At 47.1% G+C, this 22,717-nt stretch overlaps 1 protein-coding gene across 1 annotated transcript in view; it reads left to right on the forward strand.

The window, feature by feature from the left end:
* CAMK1D (calcium/calmodulin-dependent protein kinase ID) overlaps positions 1 to 22,109 on the forward strand; it is a 298,290-nt gene extending 276,181 nt beyond the window's left edge. The window contains exons 7-11 of the mRNA XM_012731262.1: positions 10,911 to 11,023; positions 12,416 to 12,494; positions 18,895 to 18,982; positions 19,928 to 20,045; positions 21,469 to 22,109. Of these exons, the coding sequence (XP_012586716.1) occupies positions 10,911 to 11,023; positions 12,416 to 12,494; positions 18,895 to 18,982; positions 19,928 to 20,045; positions 21,469 to 21,587 (517 nt within the window). The 3' untranslated portion in view covers positions 21,588 to 22,109. The remainder of the gene's footprint in view (positions 1 to 10,910; positions 11,024 to 12,415; positions 12,495 to 18,894; positions 18,983 to 19,927; positions 20,046 to 21,468) is intronic.
* Positions 22,110 to 22,717: the final 608 nt, after the last annotated feature.

Here is a 22,717-nt window from a genome sequence, read left to right on the forward strand (position 1 = left end):
TAAATGCTTTTTCCACATACATTCAGCTTGTGCAGTTTGTTGTGAATTTACTTGACAGTTCCTGTAGGTTCTTGCCATCATCACAATTGAGTTTTATTCATTCAGTTATATTCATTTGGTCTATATGGCTCCCACTATGGAAATTGATAAAGGTCAGATTCACCTGAGCTATAAGACCAACATATTGCACTTTCACAGTGTTTCTCCTTTCAATGCATGTTAACCATCTACAGCAGTAGTTTCATATGGGGTGGGTGGCAGGTTTTTGACTCTTTTGAGAATCTCATGAAGTATATGGATTCCACTCTAATAAATTCATACACGCACACATACACAATTCTACATATCATGTTAGGGGATGGTTTCCTGGGGAAGGACATACTGGACATGGACCCCAGACTCTTACCAGAGCTCCTGCCTTACCCAGCTTGACTGTGACAGGCTTTAAGAAATGATAGGCCTGTTCCCTTCCTCCAAAAGCCTGAAACTGGTGTCACTGAGAGAAATTTTCCCTGGGGCTAGGCAAGAATTGGTCTGTTCTTATGTGTTCCTTTACATATGTTTTAAATCTTGAACTATGATATGTACAATTGTGTATTTAATAATTTCCCTGAAGTCATCTTTAGGATGGTTATCAGGACAGCTGTGAGGAGATGCATATTGGCAGCTGTTTCTCTAAGCAACACTGTCTTTGTCAGTATGGTTGCCACAACAAGATGCCATTATCAGTGTGGCTTAAAATTTGCTTCTCACAATTTTAGAGGTTGAATGTCCAAGGTCAAGTGCTAGCCAATTTGGTTCCTAATAAGGGTCCTCTTCTTGGCTAGATTGTCACTGATTCTGAAGGGTTTTCATCTGGTTGTTGCCAATGAACCCCACATACAGTTTGAAAGAGCCAGTATTAGGGAGGAACCATGGTCCTTCCCACGAGCCACACTGCCAGTGCTTCCATGTCCTTCCTTCACCTAAAGACTGATGAGCAACGGGCTGAGCAGGCTGAGGCCAGCAGGCAGTGTGCTGGACAAGCCAACTGTCCCCTGGAGACCATGCAGAGCTCCTCATCCTTCATGTCACCTGTAACGGAGAAGAGGTGATTCTCTGCAGTTTTCCAGCGTGCAGCATTATTACTTTCATCTGACGAACCTGTCACACTGAGCTCTCAGGTTGCAAACACAAGTAGCTGTGACAGGCCACAGCTCCGTATTTTCTTCTCTCCGAGTGCTGGGTAAACATTCCTCATTTTGTCAGTGCAGATACTTGATGAATTGGCTTTTGATCATCCGCACTCATTTCTATGTTATTCATCATTTGGAAGAAGTTTTTTTTTTTTTTCCTATCAAGGATACTCATTTTTTAAAAAAAAAAACACATTTGATGAGTCCTTATCCTGCCAGGAATCTATCTTTGGGAAATTAGAACTTGCAAAAAAAAAAAAAAATTGCCTGCATTGCTGAAGCTACTGGGAAAGATTGAGGATAGGGTGTGCTCTCGGCCCTGATAACCATATTGGTATCTGGTCGATGGTTGACTAAGCTCAGATAGCCCAAGCTCTAAGGAAATACATTTCCCCATGTGGAATGACAGTCAGCTGTCATCACTCAAACTCAATTTTGTAGCCAAGTGTAGACTGCCTTTCTTCTCCCAACATCAAGGAGATTATTTAATGATGATTTGCCTACCTTATGCTGTGGGAAATACAGTGGTTGTTTGTTGATAGAGAAACTGAGAAGGTTCCAAGGAAATCAGTCATTGAAGGTGAGCGCATTAGAGCTTGGGGTCGGGCTGGACAGACAGACTTGCCATGAGTGGTGAGGGCATTTACCTACGCTATCACCTCTGATCTCTCAGCCTAGAGAAATTCCAGGTAAAATGCTTATGAGATTATGGTCATCCCTTGATTTTCAACTGGATGACTACATTGTTCAACTTTTAAGACAAGGGCATAGGACAATGGGTTGGCTCATCTGCACAGTGCAGTTAGCTCTAAAAGTGGAACTAAAACTCCCCATCTACATACTATTGCTCCATTTTCTGAGACAAAGGATATCTCTCAAAAGATAGTTGCCTTTACTTTGACCCGCTGACAGCTGCCCCTTTATGGACACATGTGCTCCAAGGAGAGAGCATGAACCGAAGCTTCAGGAGCAGAGAATGCAATGTTATTCTCAGTCTGATGAGATGACTGGGAGCTTGATGGCTTGGGGTGGTGGTCACACTCAGTAGCAGGGTGTTAGCACACTAAAGAATACGTCACTGGTGTTACCAGTAGGCAGCAATCACCGTGTTAGAGTCAGAAGCTCTGTGAAGTGGACACATTCCTTCATTTTGGCTGCCGTGGGCCCACCATCTGGACTCTGGCTTTCAAAGTTTAGAGACTAAATTAGAACTAATTATTTGGCTTGCTCAGACAATCTCTGTGAATTGACTCATACCCACCATACTCAAAAGAGATCTGAAAAATAAGTCCACACAATCAGAGTGTTGATTTACTAGATCATAATGAGATTTGTGCCCTGCAAGGTAATTGAACAAGCATGTCATTAAAGTGGCGTGTTCTCTCCCTGTCCTGCCTGCCCCCCATGGGACATGCTGTATGAGAAAGCAAATTCAAACCAGAAGCTTCCTTTATGAGCAAGGAATCAGAACAGTGGGGACTTGGAGGGTTCCAAAAAGCCTATAGTGGACCCAGGTCCATTTCAACGAAAGTGCATGTCAGTCAAGCAGCACAGCTGATCTGTCCTTACATCGCTCACACATTCCTCCTTACACACCAGCTACCCCTGCCGCGCTAGTATCACTGTTTTTGTTTCAGCAGGCATCAATTATTTTAATTCTCAGATTTACTGATTGTATTTTGCCTACAACCTTTCCATTGGTTGCTTTCCAAGGATTTGCAGCAAGGTGGTTTACCTTCTGTAGTAGTCTACACTGAGTGCACATGTGGACAGGTGGATGTCACTGGTGGATTTTGAGTCCTGAGAGCTTTAGTGTCAGACTCTAGTGCCGCTTGACTGTACTTCGGCTTTGTTCATGGGCCTGTGACCCTCTACCGCTGGCTTGAGAGAAGACTTTTATTATGACTGTGAGAGCTGGCTCACCTCTAACTCCTTAGGAAATGACCTAGTACAAAATACTCTTTGGTTTCAAAAAGTGAGTGCTAGGGGTGTCCATAGATGGAATGGAGGAGAATTTAAAGCAGTGCAACTGAGATAAAGAAATTCCACCTTTTAATGGGATTTCAAGGAAGGTGGACTCCGCCAACATCTGTACCCTTGTCTTTGCCAGGCCCTGGAGCAGAGAGGGCACTTGGAGGGAGAAGCAGGGCTGGGCATGTGTCGTCTCCATCACTTTTATGCTATGAATGGTGCAGCTTTGGGTCAGATGGAAAAGCATTTTACTTCCTCTGTGTTTTATTTTCATCTCCACATCATCATTTCAGTGACAGCTAAATGCTTCAGGATATTTAATCTGGAGGATGGAAGGCAGGGGATTGACATTCATTTACTTAAGATGTTTTGAGCCTAATAATTGTCAGGTGATGTTGGGGGGTGGGGTGCAGCAATAGCATCATGCTGCCCAGCCTCAAAGGCATCTGAGGTCCGCTGGAGGCAACAGACGGCAAACAGGTAAGTTAGGATCCAGTCGTACTGGCTGTCCCCAAGACAGGAAGAAAGAGCTGGGGCGCACCAGACCGGGTTGCGAGTCCTGTATGGCCTTGAGGAAAAGCTTCATGAGACGGATGACAAGGACTGGGGTTGGAAGGACAGCAAGACCATCGAGCTGGGAGCGTGATGGTTTATCCTTCAAGACCCGATTATCTAAGGAGATGATGTGCAGACTTGAAAAGATGTACCACGCACTTAAAACATAATTACGGCATAGCTGTAACTTGAAAGGTGTGATTCGGTTTTGAACCTCTGCTATTTAAAACCTGGTGATGGGTAATATAATCTCTGCATTATCAGGATGTGCCTGGCACCTATCATTTATTCAGCTAGCACCATTCTGTCCAAACAACAGACTGAAAAGAGGATCTCACTGAGTTTTAAAATGTTTGTGGGCCTTCCCTGGTGGCGCAATGGGTTAAAGCACTGCACTAAGAAGCTAAAGCCACTTCTGCATGAGTTCGATTCCCGCCTGCCCTGGAGGTGACCACATGGCACGGCAGACCTCTCCTGACCCGCCCGCTGCTCCCCTCAGCAGTGTACTTCGTAGATCTGCCTGTTCTGCTCCCCACTCTGTCTCTGGTGAATCCTCTCACTGCCCCTGCACCTCTGGCCTGTACCCCAGTTCTGTATGCACAAATAAATAAATCTTTAAAAAAAAAAATAAGGTATGTAAGGTATGTAGAATGTACCAGACACTGGAGGGAGGCGGGCAGCCTGTGGAGAGCAACAGAAAGGCCGCCGGGAAGAAGGTGGCCCTCTTGCCCGGGGGTGTAACTGCGAGGGTTGTGAGCTCAGACCCCTTGCTCTGTCTTGCTGGGTTTGTGACTAGGAGGAGGGAGAGGGAGGCTGAAGGGGAGAGGTTCGGCTTTGCTCAGCAAGGCGGGAAACACATAGGCAGCCTCAGGACAGACCAGCAGTAGGGACTTCAGCCTGCCACCATGGGCTCTGTGCCCACCCAGCCCCTGAGGCCTCTGACTTCTGCTCACTTGACAGGGTCCAAGGGCTTGTTTCTTAGGCGGTCTTAGAAGGCCACCATGAGACAGCAAACATGGGCCAGAGAACAGGTGGAAAATGTCACCAAAGGTGAAGCCAGTGGGATGGAGGCACCGAGGCATTTCCCAGATGCTGCTGACAATGAGCACAGATCCACAACAACTTCAATCAGGAACCGCAAAGAGAGCAAGCAGGAAAGGAAGGAAGCCAGGAGAGAGGGAGGCAGCCAGAGCTAACAAGCAAGAAAGCAACGTCTAGATGCTAAAGTCTAATTGGGAATCCGCCACGGCTTTGGAATCATCAGTTAGTGCTTGTGCTTAATCACTTCCAGACTGGATGTCTGTGGCCCTGGTGCTTCCACGTGAAATTCATTACTCAAGAGCGCTCATTCTAGCTATTAAAAGTTCTGCTGTTTTTCCTAACACACATCCCTAGCTGTTGGAAGCTCTCCTCGCCCGTCCCCTTTCTGTCCACCCGTCTCTGAGTTGGAATGGGTGTTGTGGGGTCTCCTTTCAGATGCACCCCCTGCGTGGGGAGGCCTCGCCTGCTGTGCTAATCTTCCAGACGTCCCCGAGATGCTGGACCTCTGGTGACAGCTGGAGTCGGAGAGTCTTGGGCTGGAAGTGGGACTGTGGGTCACAACACTATGTTTGCTCTAGTTCGGCCCTTTACTGTATGCAGTAACTCTTCCTGTGGTTGGATTGTGGAGTGTTCGCTTCTCCTGCTTGGGCTGTATTGTCTTCCTCTCATTCCCCGTCTGCAGTTCCGTTGCATATATACTCTCAGGAACACGCTTCCTTTTTCTCCTCCTTTATTCCTTTCCTTTCTGTCAAGGAGCTTACTCCCACCTGCCTGTTCATTCTTTTTTTTTTTTTTTTAATTTATTTTTTTGTGCATACAGAACTGGGGTACAGGCCAGAGGCTCAGAGGCGGTGAGAGGCTTCACCAGAGACAGAGTGGGGAGCAGAACAGGCAGATTGACGAAGTACACTGCTGAGGGGAGCAGCGGGCGGGTCAGGAGAGGTCTGCCGCGCCATGTGGTCACCTCCAGGGCAGGCGGGAATCGAACTCATGCTGAAGTGGCTTTAGCTTCTCAGTGCTGTGCTTTAACCCGCTGTGCCACCGGGGAGGGCCCTGCCTGTTCATTCTTAACTCTCAGAAAATTATCCAGATCGCAGGAGATGGCACGGGACAGTTGGCCACTGCATTTTCATCAGCCCACACATGGTTTGAATATGTGAACTGTTCCCAGTTTCTCCTGCCTTATCTCCGAGTTTGTGAGGAGGAAGCACTGGAGTGCACATAATCGAATCTATGACCCCGAAGTAATTAAATTATCTTGAGTCATGATTGGTTCTCACTGGTCAGTCTCTAAAAAAATCTGAATAATATGTGGAACTATTGTTCACTAAGCCAACCATATAACTTAGTATGAGAGATTTATCAACTTGAAAGACTTTGCTTTATTAGTTTCACATACCTGTCATCTTATCCAGATTAAGACTAATAAAACTCAGCTTCCTTAGCACAGGGCCTGTCATTCAGTGTGCACTTGCTCAGTACCCGCCACACACCAGGCGGGAAGAGCAAGAGTCAGCTGCCTACAGTTAACTGCAGCCAGGACAGCCGAGTTCTGAAGAAGGGATGCCCATGCTTGGTTAACTTTAGCAGTGTGTTCAGAGGCCCTTTGCGCCTAAGTTGTTGGCCTTATGTGGCTCATTTAGTTTGCAGTGAACACAGAACTTTGCTGTTTCAGTCATTTGTATGGTACACTGGTCTAACTGCATAAAAATAGTCACTCTTGGGCCCTCCCAGGTGGTGCAACAGGTTAGAGCACAGCACTGCAAGCTAGCTGCTGCTGCTTCAGTGTGCGTTCTATATCCGGCCCAGGAGGTGACCACATGGCACGGCAGTCCTCTCCTGACCCGCCTGCTGCTCCCCTCAGCAGTGTACTTCATCGATCTTCTTGTTCTGCTCCCCACTCTGTCTCTGGTGAATCCTCTCACAACCCCTGTGCCTTTGGTCTATACCCCAGTTCTGTATGCATAAATAAATAAATCTTTAAAAAAAAACAGTCATTCTTAAAGATGCCTTTGAGCAGATATTTTCAGGGAAGCTTGAGCCCGTCTTAGAAGGGAAGGCTTCCCAATGAAATGCTTGGAGATACTGATATACTAAAGTCAGAATGTAAAAGCCAGCCTCTAGTACATTCTGTTCTATTTTAACGCAGAACACAAAATAATGAGCAGACACACATCTTTCTCCATTCCTTAGATGTTTCCGTCAGGACGTATGGTCGCTAGTGGATGGGTCCGAGAGTTTGCGCAAAAATGCAGGAACACGTGCTTCACTTTACATTTAGCGTGTGGGACGTTGGATGAGTGTCTTGGGGCTTCTCTTCTTCTCTCTGCCCCTCCCATTGTTCTTTCTGATGGTGAACGCCTGCACCCCGCTTCAGGTATGGAAAGAACCAGCAAAGGACTCGATGGAACCGATGGGATGGAAAAGAAGAGGGATGTGTAAGGGTCAGGAAGTTGGTATTTAAGGATTACCACGTGGCAGGCACCTTCATATATGACATCTAACATCCATCCATCCATCCATATGTCTGTTTATACATCATCTACACTGTAATATAGTATATATTATGTATATTATAATATCTCGCTGTAAGGTGAGCATGTTTCACAAAAGAAACCGAAGCTCAGAAAGGACATTTAAATTTCCTAAGGCCACTAAACCCAGGTGAGGAGGCCATACCCCCTCAGATAGAAAATTTTGACTTGTTCTTCATGCAATAGCAACAAGCCTTCCCTTGAAAAATATTTTTTTCCTCTTCTCCCTCACAGCTCTTCCCTCCCATTAGATGAAAACAACAAGGTCTGGGCTGCCGTTTTCTGATATTTATTCAGTTGTCACTGTGGACTGTTACAATCAAATACTTTTTATGTAACATTTAAAATATGTGTGGCACTTGAGCACTTTTCAGATGCTTAGAAAACTCATTCATGTATAGCGCTTGATTTCCTGGAGACTCTGGGGCGCTGAATCTAAGGCCCGCCCTGCACAGCTCCAGGTCTCGAGGGGGGATTTCCTTTACCTGCCCTTTGACTCTGCACGGGAGCAGAGCACCAGACAAAGGCTACTGGACGTGATCATATTGGAATTTGGCTCCATGTGGTCTCAGGCTCATTTTTCTCCATTCCCTCTCTCTCACAGACAGGCCGTCACAGTCCTGGCTGTTCTCCAACCTGTCTTTCAGGAAGGCAGGCTGGGTAGAAAACTATGTATTGATTTGCTCACCTCAAGGACTCCAGACTGTTCTTTATTTCCTTGGCAGATCTTCTATTCTGGTTTCTGGCTGTTTCCAAACAAAAAAATACATGAAAACAAGGCAGCCTGACTTCAGAGGCAGTTTAGGAAGCAGGTGTATATGTATTTGCTCCACTATAGTAGAGTAACTGGCTGTACTGCCTAAAGTCTCTGGAATTGGATAAATAGAGTTAAAATTCTGTTCTTCCCCTTACGTGTGAGCAAGTGACATTTCCTTTTCTCATCTGGAAATGGACAGGAGCTCTGACTGGGAGCATTGATTCCCTCCTTGGGGTCCATCTCCCCTTGGCTGACCCTTGTCAAATGTCGGCAAGTTCAGACCTCTCCCCTATCTCTAAGGTGAGCCCGCAGAGGCAGGGGTTGAGAGTGGGTCTGAGGGGCAGGCACATGGAAGGTGTGTGGACACCTGTCTCTTGGGGAAGTGAGTTTTAGCTGAGAGAATACTGCAAAGCTCTTAGTGGAATTCTTAACCTAGAATAAATGCTTATCCAGGCTATACTAGAATTTAGCAACACATTCACAGAAGTGTGTCACAGGTATATAAAAGGGCTAACAAAATAGCCATCATGTGACTGAGAGGTGCAAGAGTTCTGCGTACCTGGCCAGCGGGAGGCTGGAATGGAGGTGACAGCAGAGGCCGGCATGGATGTCACCTGCGTTAACATCAGGCTCTGCCTTGCCAAGTCTAGATGTCACTCCAAACCATAACATTTTCAGCCTTGAAAATTGGGAATGGGTTTGTGGAATGTAAATGAATGCCCTCACTGGAATTACAGGTGCCAGGAGCCAGGTCCGGGACCAGGGAAGCCACACCTGTAGATGAAGATAAAGAGCTCAAAGCTGTTACTTTTCTGTTTGGATCCTCGACACAAATCCACTGATGCAATAGCATGGCCAGGGAGATCTCTGAAGTTTCTAAATCTGAGGAAGATTTTGCCACTGCTGTTTGTTCTTTTACAACCCTTGTTTTCAAATCCTTTCTTTAATTCACTTAGAGTCACTCTTTTCTTCCACTCTTAGTTCAACCTCAGAAACATTCTATACCCTCCTGCCCCTGCCAAGAAGAGCAAAAACCAGAAGAAATTGGGATTTACATTAAGAAAATTGGCATAAGAAGAATACATTGTCCTTGGAATTTTCTTAAAGATTTTTTCCCGGGAGAAGAAAGCCAAACTGTAAAATAAAACACTCAGTTGTTAATAAACAAAAACTTCACATATCTGAAATTTAGTCATTTTCCAAGAAGAACTAACATTTTGCTCTGTCTGCTTTTCCTAATATGTACATTTCATCTAGTCCAAATCCTCATTATGGGAAGCATTTACATATCCATCTCCCAGCTCCAGGCTTTCCCCAGGCAGTGAAATATGTGCTTAGTGGTTTCAAGAATACTGGCTCTTTCATTTTGCCAAAAGCAGCATATCTTTAAAAATGAAGTTTTCCAGGCACTTAGCCTCCAAATCAACCTTATGTGAGAGATGATTTTGGATCTTATCATCCACAGAATGTCTCACAGCCTTAAAAAAAAAAGTCATCTGTCATTCCCCCATGCAGCTTGGCTGGTAACACCACGAGTGGTCGCAGGAGAAGCTGAGATTGCCCACGGCTGAGGCGGTTTTGAACCTTTATTTAACTGCTTCTTTGCCCACAGCCTGATCTTTTGAAGACTTGGAATCTCTTGACCCCTGTTAGTTGGCCCCCACTCAGCCAGTCTCCAGGCTGTCCTCATGGTGTGAGCAAAGCTGGGTTATGTGGGAGACCCAGGCCCTCCACCTTTGGGCTGTCAGAACCAGAACTGAGTTCTCCTCCATGCAGCTTTGACCTGGCCTTCCAGAATCCAGCCCAGTCTTCTGCCTGTTGGTCACTCACAGGCACAGCAGTGACGCCTCCCCTTCCTGCGTGTCCAGGCCCAAAGAGACCCTGCGCCAGTTCCATGTGAGCCTCATGCCTGGGTTGGGCTCTCCCCTGACCCCTGGCCAGCCACATCAGTGGGGCGGGGAATTCCTGCAGCAACCGCAGTTAAAAGCCTCGGTGATTGTTAGGGGTTTTCTAGTCTCACCTCCTCATGCCTAGCTCAGGAAATGTGGGTCCAGAAAATGCAACATTGGGCTGCTGATGGGAAAGTTCCATAGGAACTGAGCGGACTGGAGTGGGACTTCCTGACTTTATGGAACAAGGTGGCTTGGGGGTATTTGATCAACGTTCTTTCCTACTGTGTTTGTCAGATAACCGTAGGTACCTTCAGAACTATGTGTTATTGCACCAACAACCTAATTTGATTTTTTTTTAATCAACCTTGATTGGGTCAGTGGGAGAATGGAATGACAGTATTATGATACTGCGGGATTATAATTCATGCCAACTTCAGCTTATACGTATTGCCTGTTAGTAAGCAAAACCTTTCCTGGTCCTTCCCAAATGCCCAGTGGGGACAGTACAGAGTGATCATGTGCAGGTTAGGGGAGCCTGTGGCAGCTTGATGCTCATGCTTATAAAATTTCCTTTTTCCCCTTGTTTAGTAAATGAAGTGAATCTGCAAGGGCGCTAAAATAGTAAACACGTTTTGTTTGGATTAGGGACAGGATTGCAGAGCATAGTATCAGTAGTATGTACATGGCACAAGGTTGTCTGGTAGGTTTTTAGGGTGAATAATGGAGAGAATTAAAGTGGACTTAAATATATGTATTCCACCTTCTGTTGTCACCTGAGCTAACCCTTGTTTGCTGTTTCCTAGATCACAGTTTCATCTCCATGCCACAATGCTCGCAGAATGGGTGACCGTCCTGATGGCATGGCAGTTGCACTATCCATACTGCTGGTTTCCTCAGCTTGAGGGAAACTGGCTGTTCCTTCTGGGCCCAAAGCGCCAGACTGACTGTGCAGCCTTTTCAGATCTTCCACTCTCTTGTCTCCCAGGCTCTGCGGCTACCCTCCTTTTTATGATGAAAATGACTCCAAGCTCTTTGAACAGATCCTCAAGGCGGAATATGAGTTCGACTCCCCCTACTGGGATGACATCTCCGACTCTGGTAGGTAGCTCAACTCTCTGGGGGTGTCTCCAAGGACCGATCCTCACAGGCCACCTAACCCTGACAGACCACAGGGGACACAGAGTGGACATGAAGCATCAGAGGAAGCTTCCTGAAGTGCACACTTGGCTAGACTCGCAAAGTGGAAGATAAGCATGGCACATCTGGAAATGGGGACTCACCCCAACCCCACTCCTAACTATGCCCTAAGATAGGTGTTCCCCACAGGAACACCTATCAGCTAGCACTTACTGAGTGCTGAACACTACAAACCCTTCCATGTGAGCTAACTCACAGGTCTCAGGACAGCCTATCAGATGGGTGTTATCCCCACTTGACAATGAGGAAACTGAGGCTCAGAAGGTGAAATGACTTGACCAAAGTCATACAGTCACTAAGTGGTAAAGCTGGGATTTGAACCTCACTACAGAGCCTTGGCTACTCTGCCACATTCAGTCATTCCCAGAGAAGCTCAACTTCTTCTCCTCGAAGAAGAAGATCAAAACCAAGTACCATATAAACTAAAACCTCTGGGCTTCTGTGTCCTCACTTCTGTGTCCTTCCAACCATGGAGGGTGGCGTGAGGATCACATGAAATAATGACTCAGCAGCGTTCTGTACTCACAGGTGAGCTATTCAAATATTATGGTTTGTTATTTTTCAGTGTTAATTCTGCCTAACTAGACACACCCTGCTTTTCCTCTCAATCTTCTAAAACCTGGGATAAGCCTCCAAGGATTGCAGGAAATGGCCTCTGGAACCTTTTACTTCTGATCTAGGAAGGATGCAGCCTAGGAAGTCCCAACCCCTTACCAGCTGGCCACCAGGTTGTCATCACTCAGATCTGTGACCCAGCCCCTGATGTTTCAGGGCCCTGCTCTGGTCACTCTCGTGCTAGGGCCCCAGACAAGCTCCACCTTCCCACCAGGGGATGTCTCCTCACACGTGACTTCTCCTTGTGAGAGGCTTCCTGGGCTTCCTGAGAGGCTTACTTGAGGGCCACGTATTCACTGCCCTTTGTCAGGACCTGGTGAGCGTAGGATTTTGTTGAATTGGGGACATCAAAAACATGGAGGGACATCAGAAAAACAGCTCTCTGAGGCATCAGAGAGCTGAACGAGGGGCATTTATCTCTTCTCTGAACCAAAGGTACCACTCACTGCCAGAGAGCAGGGACTTCAGGCTGCAAGGCAGGATCCCAGCCTGGTTTGATTGCCATTTCGTTCGTACATCACCACCAGAAGTCCCACACTTTGGTTCTCCCAAATGTTGGGTCTCAGGCCCCCTGGGGTTTGTGTATACCTGATTTCACATCACACAAGATACTCTCTAAAACATTGTCACATCTCAACCATACACTGATTCCACCCTTTGTGCCTTCTTCCTGAACAGCAAAAGACTTCATCCGGAACCTGATGGAGAAAGACCCAAATAAAAGATACACATGTGAGCAAGCAGCTCGGCACCCCTGGTAAGAAGAAGCACCCACTAGGCAAACCTCTCCAGAGAAGGCTTCCTATTGACCACCCCTCATTGGGAAGCCCCCCAGAAATGATCGTACCTCATTCTGGCCAGTGGCTTTAACCAAACTCCCCCAAACAGCACACAGACTCATTTGCTCCTTCCGGACACAGTCTTCTGAGCACACTAATAACAAGGCTGTCAAGGACACCTGCATGTGGCTTTTCCACTTCATGCAGAAATTTTTGAAATCATTTTTACGGTGGTTATTGCCCAAGAAAGCATTAAATCGGGCATTGTTCTCCACAATGCCGTCATTTGGTGAATTGAAGTCTATATATTTTCATCCTTTTAAGATAATTTTCAAGTAAGAAATTCTGAACTCCATGGAGCATAATTGAAAATTTATGGCATTCTCTACTACATTTTGAGCAGTATCCTTAAGCTTTGCTACCAAATAACTCTGACTCTGGGTTTATACTTAACTGCTCTGAACCTCAACTTCCATCTTTAAAATGAAAATATCATTACTGTGTTTATGGATTTGATGTAAGAAGTAATGAAGAGGATGCATACAAAAGGTAACTTAGCAGTGTCCGAGCCTTAGTAAATGCCTCATTAAGGTATTTCTGTGGAAGGTCCATCAACACCCATTTTGAAACAAAGACCAAAAGCAGTACAATAGCCAATAAAATGGGGGGAAAGTGGACAGAACCGTGCTTTTCAGGCCCCTCCCCCTAAGAAACACACTAGGAAACCATCCCCTTGTTTATCCCACCATCTCCTGGATCCATTTCTCTGGACTCACATATGCTGCTTAAACTCCCAAGGGGACCTACTGTCAGTCCTGCCCTGACTCAGTTTCATGGCATTTTCACTGCTGTCATTTTGTTGAGCACATATTATGTTCCAGCCACTGCACCAACTGCTTTAAAATATTAGACCACTCTGTAAGGGTATTATCTCCATTTCAGAGATAAGGAAAATGACTTAGAACAATAAGATAACTTCACTGAGGCTGCTCCCCAGACCAACGGCAAAGCCACAGCTGTTTCTAACCAGAACTGCCTGACCCCAAAATGATGCTCTCTGCCACCCCGAGGAAGGAAGGAATGGGCTAGAGAGAGAAGGAAAGAATTCCTGAATCAGTAGGCAGTTTTAATTGTTTGGGTCTCAATATTTTTTAAGAGGTCACTTTGGACTGTAGGTCAAATTATGTAACAGTGACTGTAACAAAGGGCTTCTTACTTCTTAACAATAGGCTTTTATAGCTGCATAAGACTTTTTCTTCCAGTTTGATTAAGACACAGTTGACACGCCACTGTGAGTTTCAGGTGGACAGCACAAACACTTGGAGTGTGCATATCTTACAAAATGACTGCCACAGCAAGTCTAGTGAATACCTGTTGTCTTGTAGAGATTCAAAATAATTTCAGTCCTCTGTGATAACAATCCTAGCTTCTATAATCTTGGCAACTTCCAGTCACCGTGTTAAGTGTTTCTTCTCCAGGACGTAGTCGTCCTGTATGAAGGAGACCTGGGGATACCTACCGCTCCACCCCCATCTCCACTCCTTAACCCCCTTATCCTTTTCTCCCGGAACTTCCCTCCCCCCCCCAACTTCTGCATTTATTAATGTCCACTAGCTTTTGTAAATATTTTCCTGTCAGCTTATCCATTAGAGACACACATTGCTTTTGTCACTCTGACTTGCTTTATTATCCTAGTTCCCTCACATTCCCTCCATGTTACTGTCAGTGGCTGTTGTTCATCTTTCTGTGTTGCCTGTGGACCATGACCTCCTCATGATCAGTTTGTCTGTTGATGATCACTGGGGCTGCGTCTCTGTCCTTGTTATATAGTGTGGCAGTAAACGTCCTGGGGATTATCTGATAGTGGAGGAAAATGGCCTCCAAGAAGGAGGCCATTACTCCCTCAGCCTTGGTGACTAATCCAGTCTCCCACTGTGGAAGTCAACAAAGGTCTTGCCTTGTGGAAGTCAACAGTCTTGCCTTCAGCACACATCTTTGCAAAACCAAAGACGGGAGAGGTCACTTTTCTGAGGGGCCTGGCAGAGGGAGCAGGGCAGCTCAGCACAGTCAGCAGAGAGACCGAGCCTTGCTCACCGCCTTGTGGGAGGAGGAGGGCACTGGAGGCTGCCAGGTGGTCTCAGCCATGGCTTGGCTGCTTAAAACTGCACCCACCTCCGTGTCACCACGCCTGGAGTTTCTCAAGGAAGAGTAGACAGTGAGTTGGGTGCGAAGTGAGACTAGAGAGGAGGCAGGTTGGGTTCTGGGGTGAGTTCTGGTACAGCCTGCTTGAGTTCAGTCAAATCCTGACTTCATGTCCAACTGCTATGACAAGCTCCCCGAGCCCCTTGGACTTCTCCAAAAGAACTGAGGTAATAAATACCAGCAGTACCTAGCTGGTAGGACGTTTTCAGGACTGAAATACATACAATGAAGAACAGTCTATAGTACTATTAAAAGTCCAATCCATATGAGTTGCCATTAATTTATTGAGAGGTTCTCCGGGGGTTGTAGGGGTAGGACTTGGGGAGAGCTCTTGGGGTGGGGTGAGGCAAAGACAGGACTCGGGGTTCTTCCCAAGATTTCAGCATAAGGGACTGGGGGAGAATTATACCAGGAGAATAGTGGGCTTGAGTGAGAGAACGAGAAATGTTCTTGACGTTTTCTAGGTGGCAATCTATGCAGCTGTTTCGCTGCAAGAGTACCAGGCTCAGAAGAGAGGTCATGCTAGAGACATACCCAGGGTCAGCCTGTGTCACGTCACGACCTAACCATGACTGAGCTGCGCAGATGCCGTCTTGCTTCAGGCATGGAGTCTCCCTAGTGCTTTATCATTTTTTCTGTGCATTTCAGAATCCCTAGGAAGTAAAACACTGGAAAATGTTTTTTATAAAAAAATGATTTAATGACACCCATTTGCTCAAGCATCACTGCAGCACCGCACTGCCTGTGTTAGTGATATACTTGTTTCTTGTATCTAAATTGCCCAAGCAAAAGAGAACAAGGATTCAGCTGTGAGCTGGTGGGAAGTAAAATAATTATTCCAGTGAAGCATAACTTTTATCAACATCACTGCTCTGGAAGCTGTAGTCTCGCCACCTCAATTAAATCCAGACAGCAGCATCTCTTCTGCTACATTTACTCTTCCCACTTAATCCAGGCTCCCCCAGGGAGAGGAAAGACCTAGAAGTCACGGATGCCTTCCCTCACTTCAAAATAGGTGCTCGAGACAGGAGAAGGCCCCTTTAAAAGTTCTTTTTCGGGGCAGTCAGCCACCCCTCGCCAGGTGTTCCCCCTCACAGCAGGGGATTTGCCTTTCACCTGGGGAGGAACCACGGGTGCTGGCCTAGAATCGAGAGTGTCAGGTGTCACGATGAGGACCCAGTCCTAGTTGCAGAGAAATGCCTAGACAGGCTTCATCTGCCTGCTTTGGCTTACCCTGAAGCTCTATGTCCAGTTTCACTGACAAGCAAACCAAAGTGATGATCCTGGGCATCAGCCCCTGGCAACACTGAGCTAGACCAGGGTGGCACCTGCAGCCCTTTCCTCACAGTTCGCAGAGACCACGTGCTTCCTCTGGGCTTCAGCCAGCTGAGTTCTGGTTGATCATAGGACTTGGGAGCCACCCAGGAGTCTGGAGCACTGTCCAGGATGCACACCAGGCATCACCAAGCCTCTGTGGAGCAAGTGGCTAGAAAATGCAAAATCAGGGCCACAGGATTAGAGCAGCCCACGTCCAGAGACCAGAGGCATCAAGAGACAAGAGAGATGAGTTGGATGGTGGGTATGTGAAGAAGGATAGCAAGAGAGGTCTCATAAAGGGTGGCTTGATTAAACACCATCGCCCTTGTCAATATAGAGATCAAAACTGGAACACAAAAGAGTGTGAGGCCTGAGTGACACATGGGTGTCCCTAGCTTCACACACGTGTGTGCAGTCCTGACTCGCTGTATGGCACCAAAACTGTGCTTTCTATAATGGAATATGTGTGGCCACTCTGCGAGGAGCAAGTGTGACCCCCAGCAGCTCAGGTGATGAGTTGCATGTTTAATCACCAAGGTATGTCGTAATTAAGGTATAGACATTGCTTTCTAGACCTACTGCTCTCGCCCACTGGATTGAGACTACAGTGTGAGTGTACATCTGTGCACTTGTGGAAACAAATTCACCCGGTTCCTTTTTTGATCTAGTCACTCTGTTGTGGTGGTGTGAAGCTGAACCCACCATGTTGCTGAGGTGTGCCCGCCTGCTTAAAGAAATTCTGTTCTAAAGTTCTCCTGTGGGGGAGGCATTGTTCAATTCCTAGGACAGTCGCAGTCACACCTAAGGAGCTTCCGGGCCTCAGACTCCGTGCCCCAGTTTTGCTGGTGAACAGTGCCAGAGCTGGACGCCTGTGTGTCCTGTAGGACATTGGCATTATGAGCTTCCTTTTCTGTTGAAGAAGAGCATGTGCTGTCATGACGTGAGGAGGCTGCAGCCCCCCAGAAAGAGCCCTGACAGAGCTGTGAGACTACCTCTCCCTCTGCCGGGTTCTCCCCTAACCACACAGCACACCCTAGGCTGTGGGAAGTGAGTTCAGAACATTCCTCAAATAGCTGACAGTTTGCATTTTACTTGCATGTAGCCATGTAACCCCCAGAGAGGGAGCCCCCTTCTCCCTCGCGGGTCTGTTTAGTTTGGACGGAGGCAAGGCAGTGCCTGGCGGAGGAATGCCATGATGCCATACTCCCTACCACTTTGCTCGGTATCTTCCAAGAAAGGGCTGCTGCCTGCGCGGCTGGTATCCTCATATGATGGTGCAGGAGGGAGCGCTCCCAGGAGCTCTCTGGGAGAAGCAGCTCAGTAAGCAGGTCTCAGTCCCCTGGCCTCCTTGTCACTCTGTGACAGACAAACTTGCCAACTTAGATACCCTATTTTTGTTGACTGATATGTGCCAGTGAAAAAGGAACATTTAGCAGTTGTTGGTTGATATTCTTCCTGAATATCTCCAGGCTAAGTATTTACAGCCCTGCTGAGAAGAAGACAGGGTTCTTCTGTCCAGGGGAGCTGTGTCCACTGGGGCCACCAGCCTATTCTCAGCTGAGACTCAGCCTGGTGCAGACCTCATCCTTCAACCAGGCTTTCAGTTCTAAAGTGAAAGGCAAGGTGGGTGGGGGCATTATTTTTTTCACTGATGATTTCTTGTCTGCGTAAGACCTCAGCTTGTCTCTTTCACCGCGTCCCGCCCCCCGCCCCCAAACAAGTTAGACCTAACAGTCTGGGCCACCCCACCTGTTTTGTGTCCAGCAACATCTGGATTTAGGACATGAAAGTTTTACTCACTTACTGGTCACCTTCCAGCCAGAAGGGATAACCGGTGTCTCCACCTGTCTCTTACCTTTTCTAAGATTCAGGGAATTATTTCTGAGGCATCAGATGTCAACTCAGAATGTAATTATTTGGTGCTAGAGGAAAAGGGATCTGGAAGGGCCCCAGCTCAGAAGAGAAGAGCCAAATACAGATTCCTTTGAGACGGACACCACTGGCTGGGTGTAAAGGAAGATGTTGGTTTGAGGGCATGACGGGTGTGGGCCGGAAGGAGAAGTTATGAGCAACCGCCAGGTTGCCAGCAAGATCAGAGATTATCAGAGAGCAAAAAGGGAGGTACAACGGGAGAGACAAGGAGGAGGGGGCAAGAGGGAAAGAGTAAAGCTAACTTCTCTGCTATAGGGCAAGGACACTAAATAAAAAAAATTACTTCTTGATATCCAGAATCCAGTTGAGTGTAGAGGGATGCAGTCCCTAGATTCCTGGGGACTTTTGTAGGAAGTTCAAGTCTTGAATTTGGACCAAGCGGGACTGGAGTCCTCTCCTTGAACTCAGAGAAAGAGCTTAGCTGAGCTGGGAGGTAGCCAGATGGGCACCACGGGTCCATGGAGCAGAGATCCAGGCCAGCAGAGAGGGGCCTCGGCGTGAGGAAGCTGGGAAGGGGCATGGGTGGGCATCCCGGTGATCAGAGCAGGCAGGGGCAAGGTTGAGAACTGAGGTAAAGCTCTGAAGATAGAAAGCTGGAGTGGAGGGAAGTGGAAGGTAACCTGAAGTCAGGTTGCCCTGTCAGGTTGTGGACTCTGAGGTTGTGGAAACTGAGGCCGGAAAAGGAAGACGCAGGAACCAGGTAGAGAAGTCAGCCAGGATGGTGCTGAGGGATGCTGAGAAGGTGCAGAATTAGAAGTCGGACAGGACCAGAGCAGAGCTGTGAGGAAGCGCGTAGCCTGGGGAGTAACGACCAAGACCCCTCACATTGAAAGGGACCAAAGGAGGCTTCCCCGGGAGGACAGTTTGGGACCCAGTGTGGGCGCCTCCAAGGAACCCTGTTGAAGAAGCATCTTGCCTCTTTTGTAGGATCGCAGGTGACACAGCCCTCAACAAAAACATCCATGAGTCGGTCAGCGCTCAGATCCGGAAGAACTTCGCAAAAAGCAAATGGAGAGTAAGTGTTGTGCTCATTAAACTAAACTCCTAAAGAGTTTATCGTTTGAGCATCTCTTATTTCTCAAGGTTACTGTCACCAGAGTTTGATGAAAATCCCCAGAACCTCACCCAAAAAATTTTGCTAATTGCACCCCAGTGTGCTTAAGATCTTAGGAAGGAGTATCATGGCACAAAAGGGGTAGAGTATATGATTTGGTATTTCTCTGGGGTCCAGGGAGCCGCAGTACCAGCTTGTACGCCTTTGTTATCTCTTAAGAACATACTCTCCTTTGTCTTCCTTCACTTTGCTGGACTTTGAAGTAGTCGGCTTTCATTAAAGTGATAATGAAGGAGGGAAAAGGAAATCTGAGTTGAACTTGTCCGTATATCCTGGTGAAAGTGTGATGATTTAAACCATTGAGATGCCCGATCACCAATTACCTAAGTCTATGTCTTGACGTGGGTTTTTAGAGGTGGCTGTCTTTCCACCGAGAGCTGGAGAGAGCTCTGTGCTGAAATTAATGCTCCTGGCCTACTTTATTTCGAGGCCCTGGCACAAAAGTACCAATAATAGGAATTGGAACAAAACTACCAATAATGGGAAAATTTTAAACTATTTTAAAATTTGACATTTTAAAGTAGTACATGATTATAATATACCTTTGATCTAAAAGCTACTTCTCCTACATTTAGGAAAGAATTGGTTTAGATTTATTCTATATATTTACTATGTTAAAAGGAAAAAAATTTTTAACCTTCAAAATATATGTTTAAGGTGGTGGGGACCATAAAGAACCATGTGGACTGTTGGAGGAAGAAGCCATAAAGTTCCTGTTGTAGGAAATCATGAGACTGTTAGAAACCGAAATGCCCACAGGGTGACAGGAGAAATGATAGGGGAGGGTTCGTGTCTCTTCTGATTAGCTGGACGCTTTCATCTGCTTTTCCCACATCTTCTTTTCAGCAAGCGTTTAATGCCACCGCTGTGGTAAGACACATGAGGAAACTACACCTTGGCAGCAGCCTGGACAGTTCCAGCGCAAGTGTTTCGAGCAGCCTCAGCTTGGCCAGCCAAAAAGATTGTGCGTATGTAGCAAAACCAGAACTTTTCAGCTGCCACTTAAGACAAATCTAGGGTGGAGAGGGGAGTGGGGATTGGCTGAGAAGTGCGGAGAGGCTGGCGCGTCAGAGATGTGTTGCACATAATGTGCCCAGCTACCCTCGGGCTTTGCTTAATTCTTTTTAAAAATTACTAAAAATGTAATCATTTCGTGCTCACACAGCCCTTCATTTTATTTCCATGGACAGCTGAGCATTCTGTGGCTTTAATCCACAGCCTGTCTGTCTTCCGATGCTTCTCCCTCCCCTCTGACATGCTGTTCCTATGCGTCACCCTTCGGCGCAGAGGACAGGATGGCACAGACTCAGGACAGCCTGATCTCGTCATAGATATATTTTAGGAGAATGGTGATAGTCAAGCTAATTTACGTTAAGTGCATTGGCTCTACCGCCAGTCAGAATAACATTATCCTTCCTCTTGGCATGGAGTGGTACAGCGTTGAGGGTGTACTTACCCTCTCCTTAATCCCCACTTTCCTCTGCCCACTCGCTGTGTTTGTGACCTCATACTGGACCATTCCGGTGACTCCTGTCCACCACAGAGCCGTTGCCCTCATCATCCCCATCAGCCTCCTCACTCTCACCACAGAGTGCCCTTCAGCTTGGTCTCACTCTGTACACCTCATTTTCCCCATTTCCCTCAAAAAAGGGTCCCACTGCTCTCTAATCTTCCCACCTTATTTAGGAGAGCCCAGTCCTCAAATTTCACCGAGGTGTCCGTGAGCAGCCGCTGGCACACCACATCCTATTGTAGACCTGCATTTTCATCTCAACTCACATCTGACAGCAGTGCCACCGTCAGTGACTTACTTGCTGGATCTCCTTGTGTCCCGGTCTAAAGAGTTCTCTGGGGGGGAGGGTGTGGGGGATAAGCCGAGAGGGTTCACCTGCATCAAGACCTTCGATGCCGACACATCTGCTTGGGGAGCACTTAGTGCTTCCTGGGAGGAGTTTGGAGCCCCCAGGATTCCACAGGATTAGGCCAACAGCTCCCATTTCTGTGTGCTCTGTCTCACAAACACATCGTAGAACAGACAACACACCAAGCAGGGTCACATTCTTTCTTCATTCTTAAAACCCCTGCTTCGTGGAGCTGTTCTAAGAAATAAACAGTTCTTAAAATGACAGCATGGATTCAACACGTGGCCCAAGTGCACATAGTAGTGCTCCATAAACAACTCGGCCTCTCTTGGTGACAAAACCCTGTCCTATTCAAGCACAAAGCCATTATGATGTTATTAAATATTGCTAAGTAATCAGACAGGTAAAAAAATTGACAGTCAGGTGCCTAAAAGTTTGTGTCCCCCAAACCCTTGTGATGGGAGGGAGCAGCAAGTATTTCCTTGGGGCAGCTCTGAACCCCTTGTGTCCTCTGGCCCCCTGCAGGTCTGGCCACCTCCACGCTCTGTAGTTTCATTTCCTCTTCGTCGGGGGTCCCAGGAGTGGGAGCGGAGCGGAGACCGAGGCCCACCACTGTGACGACAGGGCACTCTGGAAGCAAGTGACTGGCTCGTGAGGCGGGGCCCAGGGTGGGGCCAGGGAAGGGGCGCCCAGGCCACAGCACCGGGAGCCACCCCAAAGTGACCCACCTTGCATGGTGCGCCTTCCTGCACAGGACTGGAAGACAGAAGTTTTTTATGGCCATATTTTATACTGCAATTCTGAAGTGTTCATTTCTCACAAACTGTACTGACTCAAGGGAGCTGATTTAATAGGATCTGGTGCTGTATATAGGAATCTGGCAAAGCTCTAACGGAACGGACCTTCTTCATCCTCTCCCCCGACACCTGTCATTTCCACCCTTCTCAGTCTAGGTAACCGTCTCTGTTGTGTTTTTTCATTAATGACAAAAAAAGGTTTCAACTGGATTATTTAAGTATTGCTAATATTGTGCACTAGGGTTGATTTTGTTTTCCCTTTTACGAGCTCTGTCTTCTCCATGTGTACTTCTTAGTTACATGACCTATAACTTTTTGCTCGTTGGTAGTAGTTTTATGTTAAGCTGTAGGTGTCATTTTTTTTTCCTCCTAGGGGAATTCAAGGTATTTTTTTAAATTCTAGTAAGAGGATCAAGAATCTGTCTCCGCGGCAAAGAGCGCACTTTACTTCTGTCCCTCCTCCCCCTTTCTGGAGAGCAGCTCTCTAAGCGGCCAGCTCAGCTGTGCTTGGGGCGGTCTTCTCGGAGGGTGGCTTTCATGGGGAAACTGCAGGAAACCTTTCCTAGCACCTTCCTCCAGCGAACCCCACCTCAAGTGGAGACTCGGGGCCCACGTACCATCAGCAGTCAGAAATAAAGCCTGCTCTGCAGAGACTAAAGGCAAAATTTCAGAGACTAGACTTGCTGTGAAGGAGAAAACCCTCCCTGCCCCAAGCAAAATTTGAAGCGCCTCCCTCAGAAATGGAACAAGATGCCACTTTGTCGACGCGAGCGTCCCACAGCTCTCATTTCTCATGAGGGGTTCACACATGAAAGCTCTGCTCTCAGCTATGCAGTTTTAAAATTAATCTCTTTTTAAACACACATTTCTAATCTTACACTCAAAATGGCCTCCTACTCACACAAGTGGTTCCTGCGGATTTTTACCTTGTTCTTCTACAAATGTTCTTCAAGGCAGAAGAGGGAATGACCTTTCAA

The sequence above is a fragment of the Condylura cristata genome, unplaced genomic scaffold (assembly GCF_000260355.1).
Source record: "Condylura cristata isolate star-nosed mole 26May11 unplaced genomic scaffold, ConCri1.0 scaffold00030, whole genome shotgun sequence".
Taxonomy (NCBI): Eukaryota; Metazoa; Chordata; class Mammalia; order Eulipotyphla; family Talpidae; genus Condylura; species Condylura cristata.